Below are 15763 nucleotides of genomic sequence, written 5' to 3'. Positions count from 1 at the left end.
CCTAAATAGACACATTTCTTGCATGTTTCAAAGTTCTGAAGGCCTAATGATAGGTTAGGGGCACCTCTGCATTGAAAAGCGTTGTCATCCATTGTTCAACAAGCAAGTAAATAAAGAAAAAGGGAGTAGAGCTGGATACCCCAAGCCTCGCCCATCACCTTCAGTGCTGGGCTCCTCTTTTCACTTACTGAAACAATCTGATTGACACCTTTAAGTTTCTCAGGAGGAAGAAAAGTTAATAGCTTATCAAATGAGGGACCAATCTATGGCAAGAGCTAGTCTAGGTTTGTGGCATATTTTCTTGTTCCATTAAGTAAGAAGAGAAGGTTGCGCCTCATAAACATTACTGGCGGCATGTGGGGAGGTGACATTCAAAGGAGACAGCGGGTGAAGAGTTTTCAATACATTAAAACTGCGGATCAAGGAGAAAAAAAGACATTCCGTGTCTGTTTAATATGGAACATATGGGAGGATGGGGGATGCCTGCCATAGCGTGTTGGGAATGCAGTTGTTACAGAAAGATGTTCTCTATGTGCGCAAAAAGGGTTCTGGTGGCCAGGTTGAGAATTTGTAGTTAAATCTTCAGGGAACTGAGGCCTGCTTCCTAACGAGGTGTCAGAGCCCATCTGCAGGCCTCAGGCCTGTGCTGGCGGATTCACACCCCCATCTTCACACATCCACAAACGCGCCGTGGTTCTAACCCACACTTAGCTACACGCGCGCAAGGGCACACACATGCCTTCTGTGTGCAGGCCCGCGTGGGCCCTATGACACTTGGCCAGTGGATCCCAGGACCGGAACTCCCTTTACAAGATCCTCGCGGCCCAAATTCCCAGGGAAACTTGAATAGAGGTGGAAAAGTGTTTGATGATAGGAAAAAAAAAAAAAATCTGCTTGCTTGCAGTTCTTGCGACTGCCAGAATGCTACAATAAACTGTTGCTTTCCAGGGCTGGGGAGGGCGAGGGCAGGCAGGGGGAGGCAGCCGGAGCAAAGAGGCCGGAGAACTTGAAAGACGGAGTTGGAACACCGGCTGAGAGCGCCCCCGGGGCGGCGGGGGCCTGGCAGGGGGCGGAGAAGGACACGGGAAGGATTGACTCTGGAGCCGAGCGTGCGGCGGGGGCGGGCCGGCTCGGCCCGGCCGGGCCGGCGCGGGGCGCTGGCCCTTTAAGGCGGGCGGCGCGGGCCGGCCGAGCGCGGCTGTGATTGGCGCGGCGGGATCACTGGCTCCCCAAGCCCGGCCCGGGGGAGTCGGCTGGAGCCGGCTGCGCTTTGATAAGGTCCTGGCAACTCAGTAACAACCCGAGAGCCGGGAAATAAAAATAACCCCTCACTGCAATGGACTTCGGGGCCGGCCGGCGTCCGAGGCGCCCGTCTCCCCCGCCGAAAGCCCTGCTGTAAAAGGTGGGGGTGGAGGCGCGGCCCCAGCGGAGCCGCTTCAAAGAAAGCCCCCCTCGGACCGGGGGCGAGGTCGCGCCAAGCGGCGGCGCGGGCGCGGGGGACGGGAGGGGGCCCGGTCGGGCCGAGCCCGGGCCAGGAGGGGCGGTGTGAGCCGGACGGCCCTGGGGAGGGGCGGCAGGGGCACCGGGGGCGGCCCGGGGCGCGGCCGGCGCGTACCTCCCTTTCAGGACCGTGCGCTCGGCTCGCGCCTTTGAAGTGCACAGTTAAATCCACAGCGCAGTTTTTGTTGGAAGCGCCCGGAGGACATTTGGTGCGCGGAGTGACTGCTGGAAACAGGACCTGTGTTGAAAGCCGGGCCGGGCGGGGGCCGGAGGGGCCGGGGGCGGCCGCGGCGGGGGCGGAGGCCCACTCGGGTCTTTTGCATAAAAGGGGCGGCGAAGCGCGCCGCTTCACCCTCCCTCCCGGTGGATCTCGCTCTAATCCCGGGATTGCTGTTTCCCCGCACCCCCCTCCCCTGCCGCGCGACTCCCGATGTTCCCCGACGCCGGGAGCGGCCCGGGGGGGCCCGGGGCTGCCGCTGCGAGCCGATCCGGGGGCCAGGGCCGGGGCCCTGCCCGGGGCGCCTGCGAGGTCTCGCCGCGGAGTGCGCGCGCGAATCAATGGTGAGTGCCGAGGCCGCGGCGGCCGGGCGGCCCGCGCGCTTTGATGTGCCGGCGGCCCTTTGAAGTTGGCAGGCCGGCTATTTCGGGGCGCTCTCCCGGCGGGCGCGGAGGGGAGCGGCGGGCCCGGCGCCCGGCGCTCCGGGGGGCTTGGCCGGGCCGCCCCGCGCGCCCTGCGCCTGCGGCCCCCTCCCCAGCGGGGTGGCGGGGCCCCCGGCGGAGAGACTTCTGCAAGTGGCGGCTGCGGCGGGGGCGGGGAGGGGGCAGATTCCCCGCCCCCCCCGGGGGTCGCGTCGCTGTCGTTGTTATGGATGTGAGTCGGAGTGTGAGTGTGCGCGGGAGTGCCTTTGGAAGGTGGGATGAAAGGTTGGCGGCGCCCCCCGCTTGCCCTCCCCCCGCCTCCTCCCACCCCCCCCCCCCCTCCCCCCCCCCCCCCCCCCCCCCCCCCGCCCCTCTACCCCCCCTCCACTCCTCCCCTCCCGGCCGCCGGTCCGCGCTTAGGGGCCCCGAGCGCTGGCCCAGGCTCAGTCTGCGCGCAGGAGTGGCCCGAGCCTGGGTCGCCCGCGTCCCCCGCGTCCCTCCTCCCCGCCCGGGCCCCGCGCCCCCGGCCACCCCGGCCCCTTTTGCGGAGAGGCAGAGACTCCGCGCGTCGCCATTTCTGGACTAGGCTGCTGCTTTCCGTGCCTTTTCTGCGAGCGGCGGCGCCGGGGACCGACCCGCGCCCGGACTCGGGGTGCCGCGAGCGCCTCCCGGGGCTCCGGCCCCGCGCTAGGCACCCGCTCGCCGGGGCTCTGGACGCGTTCGGTTGGATTTGGGCCGGGGGGGGGGGCGGGCCGGTGGGGCTCGGCGGAGATGAGAGCCCGGCCTCGGGCCGCCTTCGTCTTCCAGGTAACGGGGCCGCCTCACCTTCCCTCCGCCCGGGCAGCGCGGCGCTGCCGGCGGCCCCGCCACTCCGCCGGCCGAGCCTCCGAGCCCCGCGGCCTGAGAGGCCCCTCGTTCGGGGTCGCGCCCCATCCATCCCCCCACCCCCCCGGCCCGCCCCTGCCCTCCTTAGTTTTATCCTTCCCGTGCTAGGAAAAGCGGCTTGTTTATTGGTTAGATAAGACTTTTTTCTTTTGGAAAAAAGACAGGATTGAGGTCAGTAGAGTTTGGGATTCTTGGCAGAGGCAGTGGTAGCTTGAGACGGTTTCTGATCCGGTTTTGTAGGGTTGGTGACTCCGGGAGGTGAGCTGGGGGCGGGAGTGGGGGCGAAGGGGGCGGCGGGTCCCGAGGCTTCTCTGCTTCTCTCTCAAAGTTTGAAGATCAAAGTCTTGTCTGAGTGAGTTGATTTCTGGTTTTGGAGAGCGGGGAACACAGAGGTGTAGACTGAGCCGGATTCTTGGCGGGAGGCGGGGGCGCAGCGAACATTTACATCTGGGTGGAGGGGGGCGTTTTCCAGCTGGGAGCCCATTCCGCCCCTCGCTGGGCGGGCTTCTTTCTTGGTCGAGGATCTTCAGAATTTTTAAGGAGTGGGAAGGGGGAGCGCCGAGGGAAGGGGTGGGTGGGGGGAATGGGAACCAGATGCCGGGGAAGGGCACGTTTGGAGCTCGAGTTATCTGTGCGGAGAGCCGAGTGGGGAAATTTACCGAAATTGGTTTCACCTGCACACAGCCGGGCGGCTCCGTGTGCGCGTCTTTGGAGTTGATGCTGTCGGGGGGAGGGGAGCGGAGGGGAGGGGAAGGGAGGGGAAGGGAGGGAAGCGGAGCCCGTGCGGAGCCAAGGCTGCCCTGCGTGCGCCCCGGCCGAGGGGGGTTTTGGAAGATCCAGTCTTACACCTTCCAAGCCCCTCCGCCCCCACCTCCCACCCTCCGCGCTCCCAGCCCACCTGCCCCGCCCCTCCCCCCCAATTGTGCAGGGAGCTCAGATTTCGCCTTTGAAAAAGCAGCGTCTGATACTTTAGATGAGCACCTCGCAGATAGCTGGGTTGCTTGATTTGAATTTGAGGAGTTGAAAAGCCTGTTTACTTTCTTGCTTTGATGTTGGGTAGATCTGGTTTTGATTAGATCAATACCCCTTTCTCTCTCCCTACCTCCCCCCTTCCTTTTCTTTCCAGAAAGGAGGCTCAGATGAGCCCCTGCTGACTTGAGAGAGCAAGAGAGACCACGCTGATTGCTGAGAGGAACTGAGGGAAGAGAACAAACTCCGGGCGGAGGACTCCCTCACCATGAGCAGTGCTGTGTTGGTGCCGCGCCTCCCAGACCCCAGCAGCGGCTTCCACGAGGATGCCCCCCGGCCCCCGGTCCCGGGGGAAGAAGGAGAGACTCCGCCGTGCCAGCCCGGGGTAGGAAAGGGCCAGGTCACCAAACCCATGCCTGTGTCCTCCAACGCCAGGCGGAACGAGGATGGGTTGGGGGAGCCCGAGGGGCGGGCGTCCCCGGATTCCCCTCTGACCAGGTGGACCAAGTCTTTGCACTCCTTGTTGGGCGATCAAGATGGTGCTTATCTCTTCCGCACTTTCCTGGAAAGGGACAAATGCGTGGATACCTTAGACTTCTGGTTTGCCTGCAATGGATTCAGGCAGATGAACCTGAAGGATACCAAAACTTTACGGGTAGCCAAAGCGATCTACAAAAGGTACATTGAGAACAACAGCATCGTCTCCAAGCAGCTGAAACCTGCCACCAAAACCTACATAAGAGACGGCATCAAGAAGCAGCAGATTGATTCCATCATGTTTGACCAGGCACAGACTGAGATCCAGTCGGTGATGGAGGAAAATGCCTACCAGATGTTTTTGACTTCTGATATATACCTCGAATATGTGAGGAGTGGGGGAGAAAACACAGCTTTCATGAGTAACGGGGGACTGGGGAGCCTCAAGGTCGTGTGTGGCTATCTCCCCACCTTGAACGAGGAAGAGGAGTGGGCTTGTGCTGACTTCAAGTGCAAACTGTCACCCACTGTGGTTGGCTTGTCCAGCAAAACCCTGAGGGCGACAGCGAACGTGAGGTCCACCGAGGCTGTTGAAAATGGATACAGGTAAGCCTGTCCGTCCGGGGAGGGGGCCGGGGGCCGTGCGGACTTTGCAGATGTTTTGAGTTAAGTGGGGCGGATGGTGAGGCTGCTGAGGCTGACAAGGGTCTGTTGAGAGCTACGACTGCTGGCCATGCACCCTTTGATCTTGGCTTTTCGTTGTTTAAAGTGGGGAGAAGTGCTGCACACACAGCTAAGTCTAAACCTGCGGGCTTCCAGGACTAACTTCAAACTGGCAAGCAGTATTCATTAATGCGGGTTACTTATTATCCTGGACCAGTCTTAGAAGGCTGAGAGAGAGAGAGAGAAAGGACAGCAGCTTCTGATGCCTCTGAGTCACCGAATACACTAAGCACCAGCTTTGGAAGGGGTCATTCGCCGCTGATCAGTAGCCAGAGGAATGAACGTGGCTGGGGAGGCACAGGGAATATCGTGCGCACCCACTGGACGTGGGGGGGGGGGGTAAGTGGGATCTTTTGAACTCTTCTGTTAAGGTAAGAGCCAGCAGTTGGCTTCACAACTGAGGTTGTGGTTCTCTTTGTAGCATTAGGTATTTGCCCGGCAAGAAACCCTCCTAACTAGGGAAGGTCCTGTGACTTTCCTGAGTAAAGGACCCTTAGCTTTAGAGTCCGCTGGTATATTCATCTAGGTTTTACATGCTTGCAGCCCGAGGGTCAGATTTCCGTTGACTGTTGTGTTGCTTAGTGCTGGTGGGGAAGAGTCTTGGACAGAGAGGACGGGGCCCTGGAGTACTTTCCCTTTTTGAGGCTTCAGAGATCAGCGGTCCTTTACAGAATGGCCAAGTCTTAAGATTCTTGACCTTGGGCAGCAACTTCAGACCTCCTGTTAGAATGAGTTTTTCTGTCTTTCTCCCTCCCCTTCCAGATCCAACCTGAGCCTCTCACGTCTAGATCCGTTGCTTGGGAGGGGTGGTGGGTACTTGATTGCTCTCGAATGGCTTAGCTTGCTCTCTCCATCGTGTATTTCTTCGTGTGTTTGGCACCGGGGCTGCAGTCTGGTGGCTGCCTCTGTGGAGACTGCCCTCCCCCTGGAGGGTCAGGCCTCCAGTGTCCCGCAGGAGCAAGAGGGGCAGGGCAGCGCGGCTGAGCCTAGAAGCCGTGATGTAGGGGTGGCCCAGAGAGTTGACTTTTTCCGCTGGGTGCAAAGAGCTCATTCTCCAGCCACCAGAGGGCGCTCCTACAGCCTCGCGCACCCCGGTTACCCACCCACACTCAGACATCTGGTCTACACCCAAGTGGAACTTGATTGGCTTTTGAAAGGAATCAGAGGATCACGTGAAAGGAGTTCTTTCAGCATCTTTAAGCCTCTGGCTCAAGATACTGGGCCGGGCAGTCACCGGGCACCTGCTGCTTCTGCCCCGTAACATTTAGGTGAATGTTCCGGTGAACGTGTGCTGGTCTCCTTGCTCTCCAGTTTGGCAGCCCGTAGCTGAGACTACTTAAGGCCTGTGGTAAGGCTGCCACTCCAGGGGCTTTCCGACAGTGGAGCTTCTGTGTCTCCCAGGGTCAGGACCCAGAGTGCCCCCTTTGTGAACAGTGTCCCCTTTGTCAGCAGCACCGTCCGGGGTTTGTGTGTGGTTTGGGATATCACCGAAGAGAAAGTGCTCCCAGGCCGGACCCTGCTGCGACCCCTCCCCTTTGTGGGTGGGCAGCAGAGAGCCCGCCTGGGTGTGCCCCTCCCCCTTCCAGAGGCCTCCACTGGGATAGTACGAGGATTAAACTTTCCCCGAGATGACTCTTGTGGAGCTTTTGAGATCCTGGGGGCGGGGGCCAGAGATCCCTTGTGTCTCCAGTGCTTGCCCTCTTGGTTGTGGACTGTGGGCCTCGTTGATCTACAGGTGACACCTTCTCATCCGCCCCTGGAGTCGCCATGCTCTTATTTGTGTGCGCTTTTTCGCACTGTTGGATTGCAATGAAGTATTTTACCTGCACTACGCGGAGCCCGCACGTCTTAACTGGGCATCATCACAGGGAACTTACGACCTATCCCATTTCATCTGAGCACGCAGGATCTTCAAGTGTACATAGGGTGTATTTGGAGGTGTCCCAGATTATCCCAAGGCCTGGGTTCCAGCCTTGTCTACCCATCACTACCTGGGTGGAAGTCTTTCTGAGCCCCACGTGTCCTTCTGTACGATGACTGGTCACCATCCCTCCTGCTCATGTCATAGGTTGCTCTTAGGATCAAAATAATGGACGTGAAAGCCCTGCGTAAAGGAAAATGTTCTGAACACTTGTAAAGCATTAGAATTCGTATCCTTTAATCATGTTAAGGAGAGGATATGTGAAAAGGGCAGGCAGGTTAGGATCTCACTTTCGGAGAGTGCCTCTCGGCTTCTCGCCCGTACTCCCTGTAAGGTTTTAGAGTGGTCCGCCCGCCTTCCCAGGCCTCCACTTTCTCTGGGTGTTAACTGAAGCCTGTCTTTTCAGCCAGCTCTTGGGATGTAGGGATCCCATCCAGCTCGTTCAGGTCTGCCTCCCCTTCCACTACACTCACTCATCAGGCAAGGTACGTGGCAGATAGGATGGGCTTCAGAAGTTAGTAACATGAATGAGCCCGAACACTCGAGTCCTGCCCAGGGGGGGTCTGCCTGCCTTAGCTGTGGAGGGGCAGCCTTGGCAGCTGGGTACCAGGAGCGCTGGCCCGTCTTCCAAGCCCTGTGTTTACCTTGGGCACTCAGAGGAGGCCTCCTTTTTAATGACTTGTTTGTGTCCTCGCTGATTTGGTGTCAGGTTTAATATAAATAGTTGGAACGGAAGAGCAGGAATTATCCTCGGAGGGAAGGGCTCTGGTTTGTGAGTGCTTGAGTGGGATGCCTGGGCTTTTGATGGGCTCTATAAATAACTTAGAGCCGGCGTGACCCGTTGGTAGAAGCACGTGTCAGAGCCCCAGCACACGGACACAGAGTGTCGAGGTGTATGTGGAGGGGCTGTGGGATTAGGAGCTCAGCCCGGCATGTATTTTGGGAAGGAGACCGTGTTGGGCTCACAGAGTGCTCCCTTGTGTCCTTCCCTGTCCGCCCTGGCCCTGGTGCCATCCTCCGCCAAGCGGGTCTCCTCTCCCTCCCGTTGCACCCCCTCTCCTCTGGTCTCCCTTCAAACAAGTCGGGCCTAGCAGATGGCCCTCTGCCGGCTCCAAGTGCTTCCTGTTCTCTGAAAGAACTCGCTGAGGAGGCCCGTTTTTGTGCGAAGCCACTGGAATCAAGCTTGGCTTCAGTTATCAAAGAAAATGATGCCACAGAAAAGAGAATGCTGGGAGCAGTATCCTCCGGTTAGAGGCTGGGGTCTCTGAGGAAGGCATTTTGCTAAAAATGCACTTGTAAGAGTTGGCCTGTTTCTAATGGCTCAGCTGCCCAGGGCCACCTGAGTGCTGGACCCCTCACTGAGCGCCCGCCCCCCCCCCCCCCCCCCCATCTTGCCTTAGAAGTTGCTTCTTGAGGAGAAGGTTGCCTTTTGGGCAGTGACTTTGGAGCACATTGTCAGAGGGCTTTTGGCAAGCCCTAAGCGCATAGCTTTAGAAACAAATACTTGTCAAGTTGCACTGTTTGGAGAGGGGGCCCAGAAGGAGGCCCCAAAGGTCAGGTCTGCTGTGCTCTCTGTAGGGCGGCTTGGCCCTGGTGTATGGGGAGGGGGCTGGGGCCATAGCACTGGCATCAAGACAAGAGAGAAGAATAAGCTGGGAGAGGGGGGAAAAAAAGCCAGCAAACAGTTTCCCTTCCCTGAAGGTCTTGCCAGGAGCCTCTGCTACCTGACAGCCGAAAGCTCTTTGCACATGGACTTTGCAAACGGAGGTCTGTGGATGCCTGCCTAGTTCAGAATCAGTACCGTAGGCCTCGACTCTCTGTAGGAATTTAAAATCCTTGCAGCAACTGTGGGAGCACAACAGTCCCGAAGAAAATAATCAAAGCATCTGGGTACAATTACTCCAGCATGGTCGTTTCTCTCTCTCTCTCTCTCTCTCTTTTTTTTTTTTTAAGATACAAGAAAAGAGCTCTAATCCATTTTCTTAAAATCGTGTAGAGATTTTGACAACATTCCGGGTTCTTAAAAATTGAGTTTCTGTTTCTCTCCACGACCCTGCCTCCTTCCTCTGCTCCGTCCTCCCTCCTCTGTTACGATTGTAGGAAAATCCGAGTGCTTTATTGCAGTCAAGCGAGCTCAGGGCAGTATATTCCATTTTTAATGACTGGTCACACAGGGAGCCCTCTATTTTGGAAGCGAGGGAGGACAGGTTTATTTTGGGACCCATGTGTTTTGTGATCCACTCCAAGGAGTGCAAAGCTGTGAGCACACACGGGATTTGAGTTCGGTGTCTTTCTGGTTGTGGAGGGAGGAGGGATTTCTACTGAGTCATTTGCTCCCCGAAGTGGTTGACTTCAGGACATTGGTCACTGAGTGACTACCACGGAGACAGCAGCCAGTGTCTGAATGCTCTTTAGGGCCACTGGGCCCTTTTGATCTGGTACGAATGCCTCTTAGACGAAAACACTTTTCAGCCACCCATCAGATGGCCCCAGGTCTTTTAAGGAAGTTCCGCAAAGCCTAGAGCTTCTGCCACGCTCCACCACCTGGGGAGCCGCTCACAGAGAAGACACACCAGGTCCTTGCCCTCATGGAGCTTCCAGTCTGGCTGCACAGGACGGGCATTCGAGGTGTAGACACCCCAACGCCGCATGACTGATAAGTCACAGTGAATACCGCAGAAGAACGAAGAGCCCCCCCCCCGACAGCTCTGTTTTCCTCGGCAGCTGGTTTTTTTGGAGGATTACTAGTAACTCCCCAAATTACGGTGCCCTTGATTCTTCGGAGAATGGAAGAATTTCCTGCCGATGGCCATGTTGGAGCCGGGTGTTTTTTAGGTGGACACCCCATGTCCGTGGAGGCGGTGCCTTGACCGTGGCCCCCTGCTGGCCGGGAGCTAAGCCGGCACCAGCGCTCGGCCTCCCCATGCCTGTCCCTGCCAAGAAGGGCTTAGGGCGCCTTCTTACCACCGGGTTTCTGAAAGCTAGGAGGGGACCCGGGAGAAGTTTCCTCGCCCGCCCTGCTTTGAGGCAGCAACCCGGCCCAAGCACCCCAGAGAGCGGGGAACTTTGGACTATTCTAAAGACTTGGGTGAGTCCGTAACCTCATCTACTCCATGGGTCCCCTCGGACCGGCAGGCAGTGCTTTTCTTCTTTCGGACTTAAAAGCCCATTTCCTCTTATTCTGCCTTTAGTGGCAACGCCAGCCACGGCCATCCTCTCTTTCCTTTTGACTTACCTTATCAACGAGGACACATTTTTACTCAGGCATCCCTCTTCCCATCTCCTCTCTCAGAAAAAGTCAGCTGCCCTTCCTTTGCTCCCATGACTCCTCTCTCTCCAGCCTGGGTGTCTGGAAATCCCATATTGAGGGCACGGGACCAGTGCTGAGGCCTCATGGAACAGCATATCTGGGAGGTGGGGAGACTTCTTGCCCTCTACACCAAAGACGGGGCCAGGGTCTCAAGGACAGTTCAAGGTCACCCGGTCCAAGGTATTCAACAGGTTCAAGTAGGACATTCCTCATTTGCAGTTTCTGGTCGATTCTGTGCCCATAGGCCATTTCCAGCACCTGGCTTTATGTTCTAGTCTAGCTCAGTAGAACAGCATCGTGGTCCCTGCTGACGTCGAGTTCCTATGGGAGTCTGGATGTGGGTTCCCACGTCTCCAGCCAGGTGGCCTCTGGCAAGGCTTTTGGTCCCCACCTGGGGCTCTGCGCCTCCTGCCACCGTTGTGAGGCTGCAAGGTGACTGGGCAGTAGACGTCCCTTGAGCACCTACTATGTGCTGAGGGTGCAGCTGCGCCCAAAGCAAAACAGAGAGCCTGCCTCTACTGAGTGTCCTGTCTAAGGCAACTCTTGATTTTTATTCACATCTCTAAACTGAGGAGGTTGGCTTAGGTTCGTTCTGGCCCTAAAACGTTCAGACTCTGGATGTGACTTTCCTCGTTTGTGTTCTCACTCTGTCTGGAGTGTAGGCCTTAGAGATGGGGCCCGACTCTTCCCCGGCTTTCCCATCCCAGCTGCCCCCTGAGGAGGCCCTCACACCAAACTGTAGCCACGGCTCCTGCCCACACCCAACCCTCCTCCTATCCAATCTGGTGGCACAGCCTGGGTCCCACATGCTGCTAGAATGTTTTGACGCTTTGAGGCTGGTCTCTGTTAGGAGGCAGAGAGAGTTTGGATGAAAGCCAAAGAAATCCGTGTCTTGCCATGACCCCCAGTATTGACTCGGGCAGGCTGCTGTCCTGTGGGGCCACCCCAGGCGCTCTGGTGAGGTGTGCCCAGGACACCTCCTCCCCCAGGTGGCTGCAAGCTCGGGAGGATGTGATGTGTGTGAAGGTGCGCCCCTCTTTGTGAGCCTGTGTCTTCCCAGTGACACCCCCCCCCCCCCGTTATGGTGACCAGGCCACTAGTGCCAGGAGACCAGAGACCCAGGCGGGGCCCATCCAGAGCCCAGCACCGTGCTACCCACAGAGGAGCTGCATAGGAGCTTGGCGATGGCATGTAGAGGCTGCTTTGACCTTTCATGAGTCCCTTTCATCTGCCACCCCCAGCGCCATCTTAAGAGACCTGTGCAATGGCCTGATGGAATGGGTTCTCTCTTCTAGGCCTTCCCCTTCACCCCAGGTGGTTTCTTTGCTGTGGGCTTAGAGTGGGTCGGCCCAGTGGAGTATGCTGGGGTCTTTGTCAGCGGGGCCTCTTCTGACTTCGGGCTTGACGGGCCCCTTCCTGGAGCCCGCCAACCACAGTGGCCCCCTCCTCCTCCTCCCCCCACTTAACGTCCTTGGCTGGTGACACAGGAGGAATGCAGCCCAGCAGGGGACAGGCACACTGGTGGCTCTGGGAGGTGATCAGGAGGGCAGAATGGGGAGGCAGAGGCCACTGAAACAAAGGGCAGGAGACACCGGAGGAAAGGCCTGGGCCTTCCTTTGAAACAGCTGTGCTGCTCATTTGAATCCAGCTGGTCTTGATCTTAGCCTAGCCTGGCGTGGGGTGGGGGGACAGGGCCCAGTGGAGGCCCAGCTCCAGGTGGGGTGCAAGTCCTGAACCTCATCTTGAGAGCTTTTCTGTCCCCTCCATCCAGTGTCCTGGGCCCGGGATGGAAATGAGAAGGCGATGCCAGGCCTTGGGTTGCTTGAAGCTTGGAACTATGCTCACAGACCCCAGATGGGGAGTTTGGATGCCTAAGACCTCTTGGGGCCCTAAAACCGTCGTGTTCTAGTGCAGGCTTGGGTATGGTGGAGGGGAGGGAGACTCCTTCGCCTCTACAGAGTTACTCTCCTCTTTGATTTGATAGCCTCCCCTCCTAGAACAGAGTCCTGTGCCTTCCTCTATCTGAGTGTGTGTTTAGCCCTTGGTAGGATCCCCTGGGCTGCTTGTGGCCTCCTCTGTCCCCTGGCAGACCTGCCCTTGGGCAGCAGGGGAACCGAGCCTGCTTTCTTCCCAGGGTGAGCTGGTGGCTCAGCTGCCCTCCCTTAAGTAGCCCCAGCTGTCTGCCCAGATGAGCGACTGGCCCCGGGCAGCAGGTTGGCATTCGCGCACGGCGGGATCATGCCCGCGCTTGTCCCCGGGTTGCCTGGTGCGAAGCCGTGATGCACTGCTGTTGTACTTTTCCTGCAGGTCCTTCAAGAGGAGCGATCCTGTTAATCCATACCATGTAGGTTCTGGCTATGTCTTTGCGCCAGCTACCAGCGCCAACGATAGCGAGATATCCAGCGATGCACTGACTGATGATTCCATGTCCATGACGGACAGTAGCGTGTAAGTATCTTGGTATCCCCATCATGTATATGGCTGGCAGTGTGACCCACCCGGCCAGCTGGGCAGAGTCCTCAGCCCTCCTCTGCTGGCTTCACAAACCCCATCCGGGTGTGTACGTACATTTGCTTGGTGGGAGGGGAGTGTGCCAGCGCTGTGGTGCAGGGTTGGGAGGGCGATGGGGTCCTGAGTTTAGAAAGCCATCTTCTGGTTGTCCTTTTGCCTTTCTTCCCTGGATAGAAGTGCGTGGCTGGTCCTGAACCCCAAGGTGTCCAGTCTGCAGAACCAGCAGGTGGGAGACGGGGTGGCGTGGGAAGGGCTTGTGTGCATTGTTTCTGAAGGAAGAGGCATTGAAGGTGAGGGGCAGAAACCCAGAGTTCTCTCTGGGTCCACGTGCATAATGTTCCCTCGTGGAAGTTTTCAGGTGGACAGCAGTCCGTTCACTAAGTGTTGGCGGAGTGCCTGCTCTGTGTCAGGTTCTACCGCTAAGTAGGGCTTCTCTCCAAAGTCGTCTGATCTTGGATCTTTTGAAGACAAATGCATCTGGCATACTAAGAGTTTGTTCCTTTATTTAAAAAAAAAAAATTATTATTGAAGTATGGTTGACACCGTGTTCTATTGGTTTGAGGTAAACAACATAGTGATTTCACAATTCTGTATGTTACTCAGTGTTCACAACTAATAAGTGTGGTCCCCACCTGTCACGTTTGAAGTCATGCAGTGGTGATCTCTGGGTGGAGAACAGTCATTCTCCCTGAGTCTCATCTAAGGGTGTGTGTGTGTGTGGGTGTGTGTGTGGGTGTGTGTGTGTGTGTGTGTGTGTGTGTGTGTGTGTGTGTGGAGCCGGGGTATCCCCATCTCTTTCCATCCTTTGAGATTCTAATTCAGGAGAGCCAAGGGAGGTGAAGCCTGGGGTTGGGCAAAAGTCCCCCAGGAGCTCATGCAACGTCCAGTTGAGAACTACCACTCTGGAAATGGTCTTTGAAGATGTTCCACAGGTGTGTTTGCCATAGGAATCTCCTTTGCCAAGGGGACAGTTTTGAAAGGCAAACCCACTGAGCCATGTATTAATGGTGTATGTAGAGTTTGTTCCTTTCAGGATCCTCACACTGGACCATCTCTTCTTCCAGTTCGTTTGAAATGATCTGGTTTCTGTTGGCCAGTATCCTCTGTTTTGGCCTGTGGCATGGAGCCAGTTGGAAGGGAGGTTGATGAGGTTGGTTTGGGATTGATTCTACTGTTGGTTTTCCCAGTGGCTTTCCTTGTGTTATCTCAGACCCCCCTGTCAGTAAAGGGAGAGAGCCACAAGGTGACAGTTTCCATTTTAATACAAGAAGAGCATTTTGGCATTAATGGAAACAGAATAAGGGTACACCTCTTTCATCCAACATGCAGAAATGCGGGGTTCCATGGAAGTTAGTTTTCTGTCCATACTTGAGAAAAATTACCCTTTGATGGTCACGGTCCTTAAAATAATACCTTTTTGTTCTATTTTAATTGAATAGTATTAGGCATAATTTATTGCTTGATCTCAGTCATTATCGTAGTATAATGTATATTGTAGTATACAAGGCCGTGTAAGGTTGTCTGCCCCTCCACAGACATACTGGCAACACCCCCACTTTTTAAAAATGGTTCTTCTTTTTTCTCTTGGTCATTCTGCTGTCCTGTTTTGCTCCTGTCTGTGTGCTCGCTTCTAGCAACATCATTCCTTTAGCTTCTATCTGGATTGCGTGGCAGTGGGGAGGGGAGTCTTAGCGTCTTGAGTAAAAGGAGAGTCAGTTGGGTTGGAATGAGGGTGTTGAGTGAATCTCCTAGGTCAAATGTAGTTAAGACTGTAAGGCTTCTGTTTGGTTTTCTTAGAGACTGTTTTTGGCTGGCTTTCAGGCCCTTGCGGTCCCCACCATTGAGGCATTGTTCTGGATTCATGATGAGTTAACTTGGGTGTAGAGTCCCCACATGTGTGTGAGCCTCACAAGAGCCAGGCAGAAAGGTAGGCGGTCACTTGTGACTTTCACAGCTGGGACAGTGGGGCCCAGTGCTGGCGCAGGAGGATGGAGCCCTCACTCAAAGCCCTCCCCCTTGGCCTGTCACGCCCCGCCCCGCAGGCATGAACATCTCCAGCAGGGGGTGTGGGGAGGACCAGTTGGGAATGAGACCTTTGAGCCACTTTGAGCTTCTTTTATTTATTAGGGAATCACACTGCTTTCTTTTTTAATGGTTTGGGGGAGGGGTAGGAGGGAAGAAGTTCTAACTTCTCCCCAGCACTGGCCTCCCCCCACCTCCCTTCATTATTCCCTTCCCAGAAGAACTTGCTCCATTTTTCTTTTTAGAGATGACTTTAAAGTTCTCACCCTTCCTGCGTCAGCTGAGACATTTGTGGACTGGAAGGCCCGGCTAGCCCCTGTCCAGGGTTGGGGGGGTTACCTTGGCCGGGCAGCCGTTCTAGGTCGCCGGGGTAGGGCGGGGGCCAGTAAAGTGCACATGGCTATAGAGACAGAAAAGGGCCAGCCCCTCGATGTGCCGCTTTCTCTTTGGGGCACACTGGGTACCCCTGGGTCCCGAGTGGCAGGACCTCAGCGTTGTCAGCGGCCTTGGATGGGTGTGGGCAAACCAGGACATCAAGGCTGAGGGAGCGCGCCTGGAAGGGTCGGAGCTCCTGGGCCTCAGTGTTGGGCCTGACCTTCTTGGCGTCAGTGTTGGGGGTCTCGGAGCCTTCTCCCGGCCAAGTGGGCAGGTTATCCTGAGCGGCCGGTGCAGCTGTACCCACTCAGGCAGGTTCATACCAACTCGGGGCGAATTTCTCATCAGTGTGGGATCCTCCTCTCTCCGGCGTTGGTTGTCCAGGGCAGCTTGCTTCTTGCAGACCACCGTGGGGACAAAGAGGTCTCTGG

At 56.8% G+C, this 15763-nt stretch overlaps 1 protein-coding gene across 6 annotated transcripts in view; it reads left to right on the top strand.

Moving 5' to 3' along the window:
- Nucleotides 1-1282: 1282 nt before the first annotated feature.
- The window catches only part of AXIN2 (axin 2), a 30753-nt gene continuing 16272 nt past the window's right edge, over nt 1283-15763 (top strand). Inside the window, exons 1-3 of one of the 6 annotated variants that reach the window (XM_025889981.2) lie at nt 1283-1402; nt 4151-5076; nt 12732-12872. In XM_025889981.2, coding sequence (XP_025745766.1) covers nt 4262-5076; nt 12732-12872 — 956 coding nt within the window. In that variant the 5' untranslated portion in view covers nt 1283-1402; nt 4151-4261. Of the gene's footprint in view, nt 1403-1605; nt 2062-2378; nt 2413-2638; nt 2947-4150; nt 5077-12731; nt 12873-15763 lie in introns of those variants that run through there. The other 5 variants (XM_025889980.2, XM_025889983.2, XM_073883231.1 and 2 more) reach the window with 5 other exon arrangements.

Source organism: Callorhinus ursinus, unplaced genomic scaffold (genome assembly GCF_003265705.2).
Source record: "Callorhinus ursinus isolate GAN/ISIS: 27379988/994484 unplaced genomic scaffold, GSC_fseal_2.0 scaffold50, whole genome shotgun sequence".
NCBI classification, from domain to species: Eukaryota; Metazoa; Chordata; class Mammalia; order Carnivora; family Otariidae; genus Callorhinus; species Callorhinus ursinus.
This window is presented reverse-complemented; position numbering and strand designations above follow the sequence as displayed.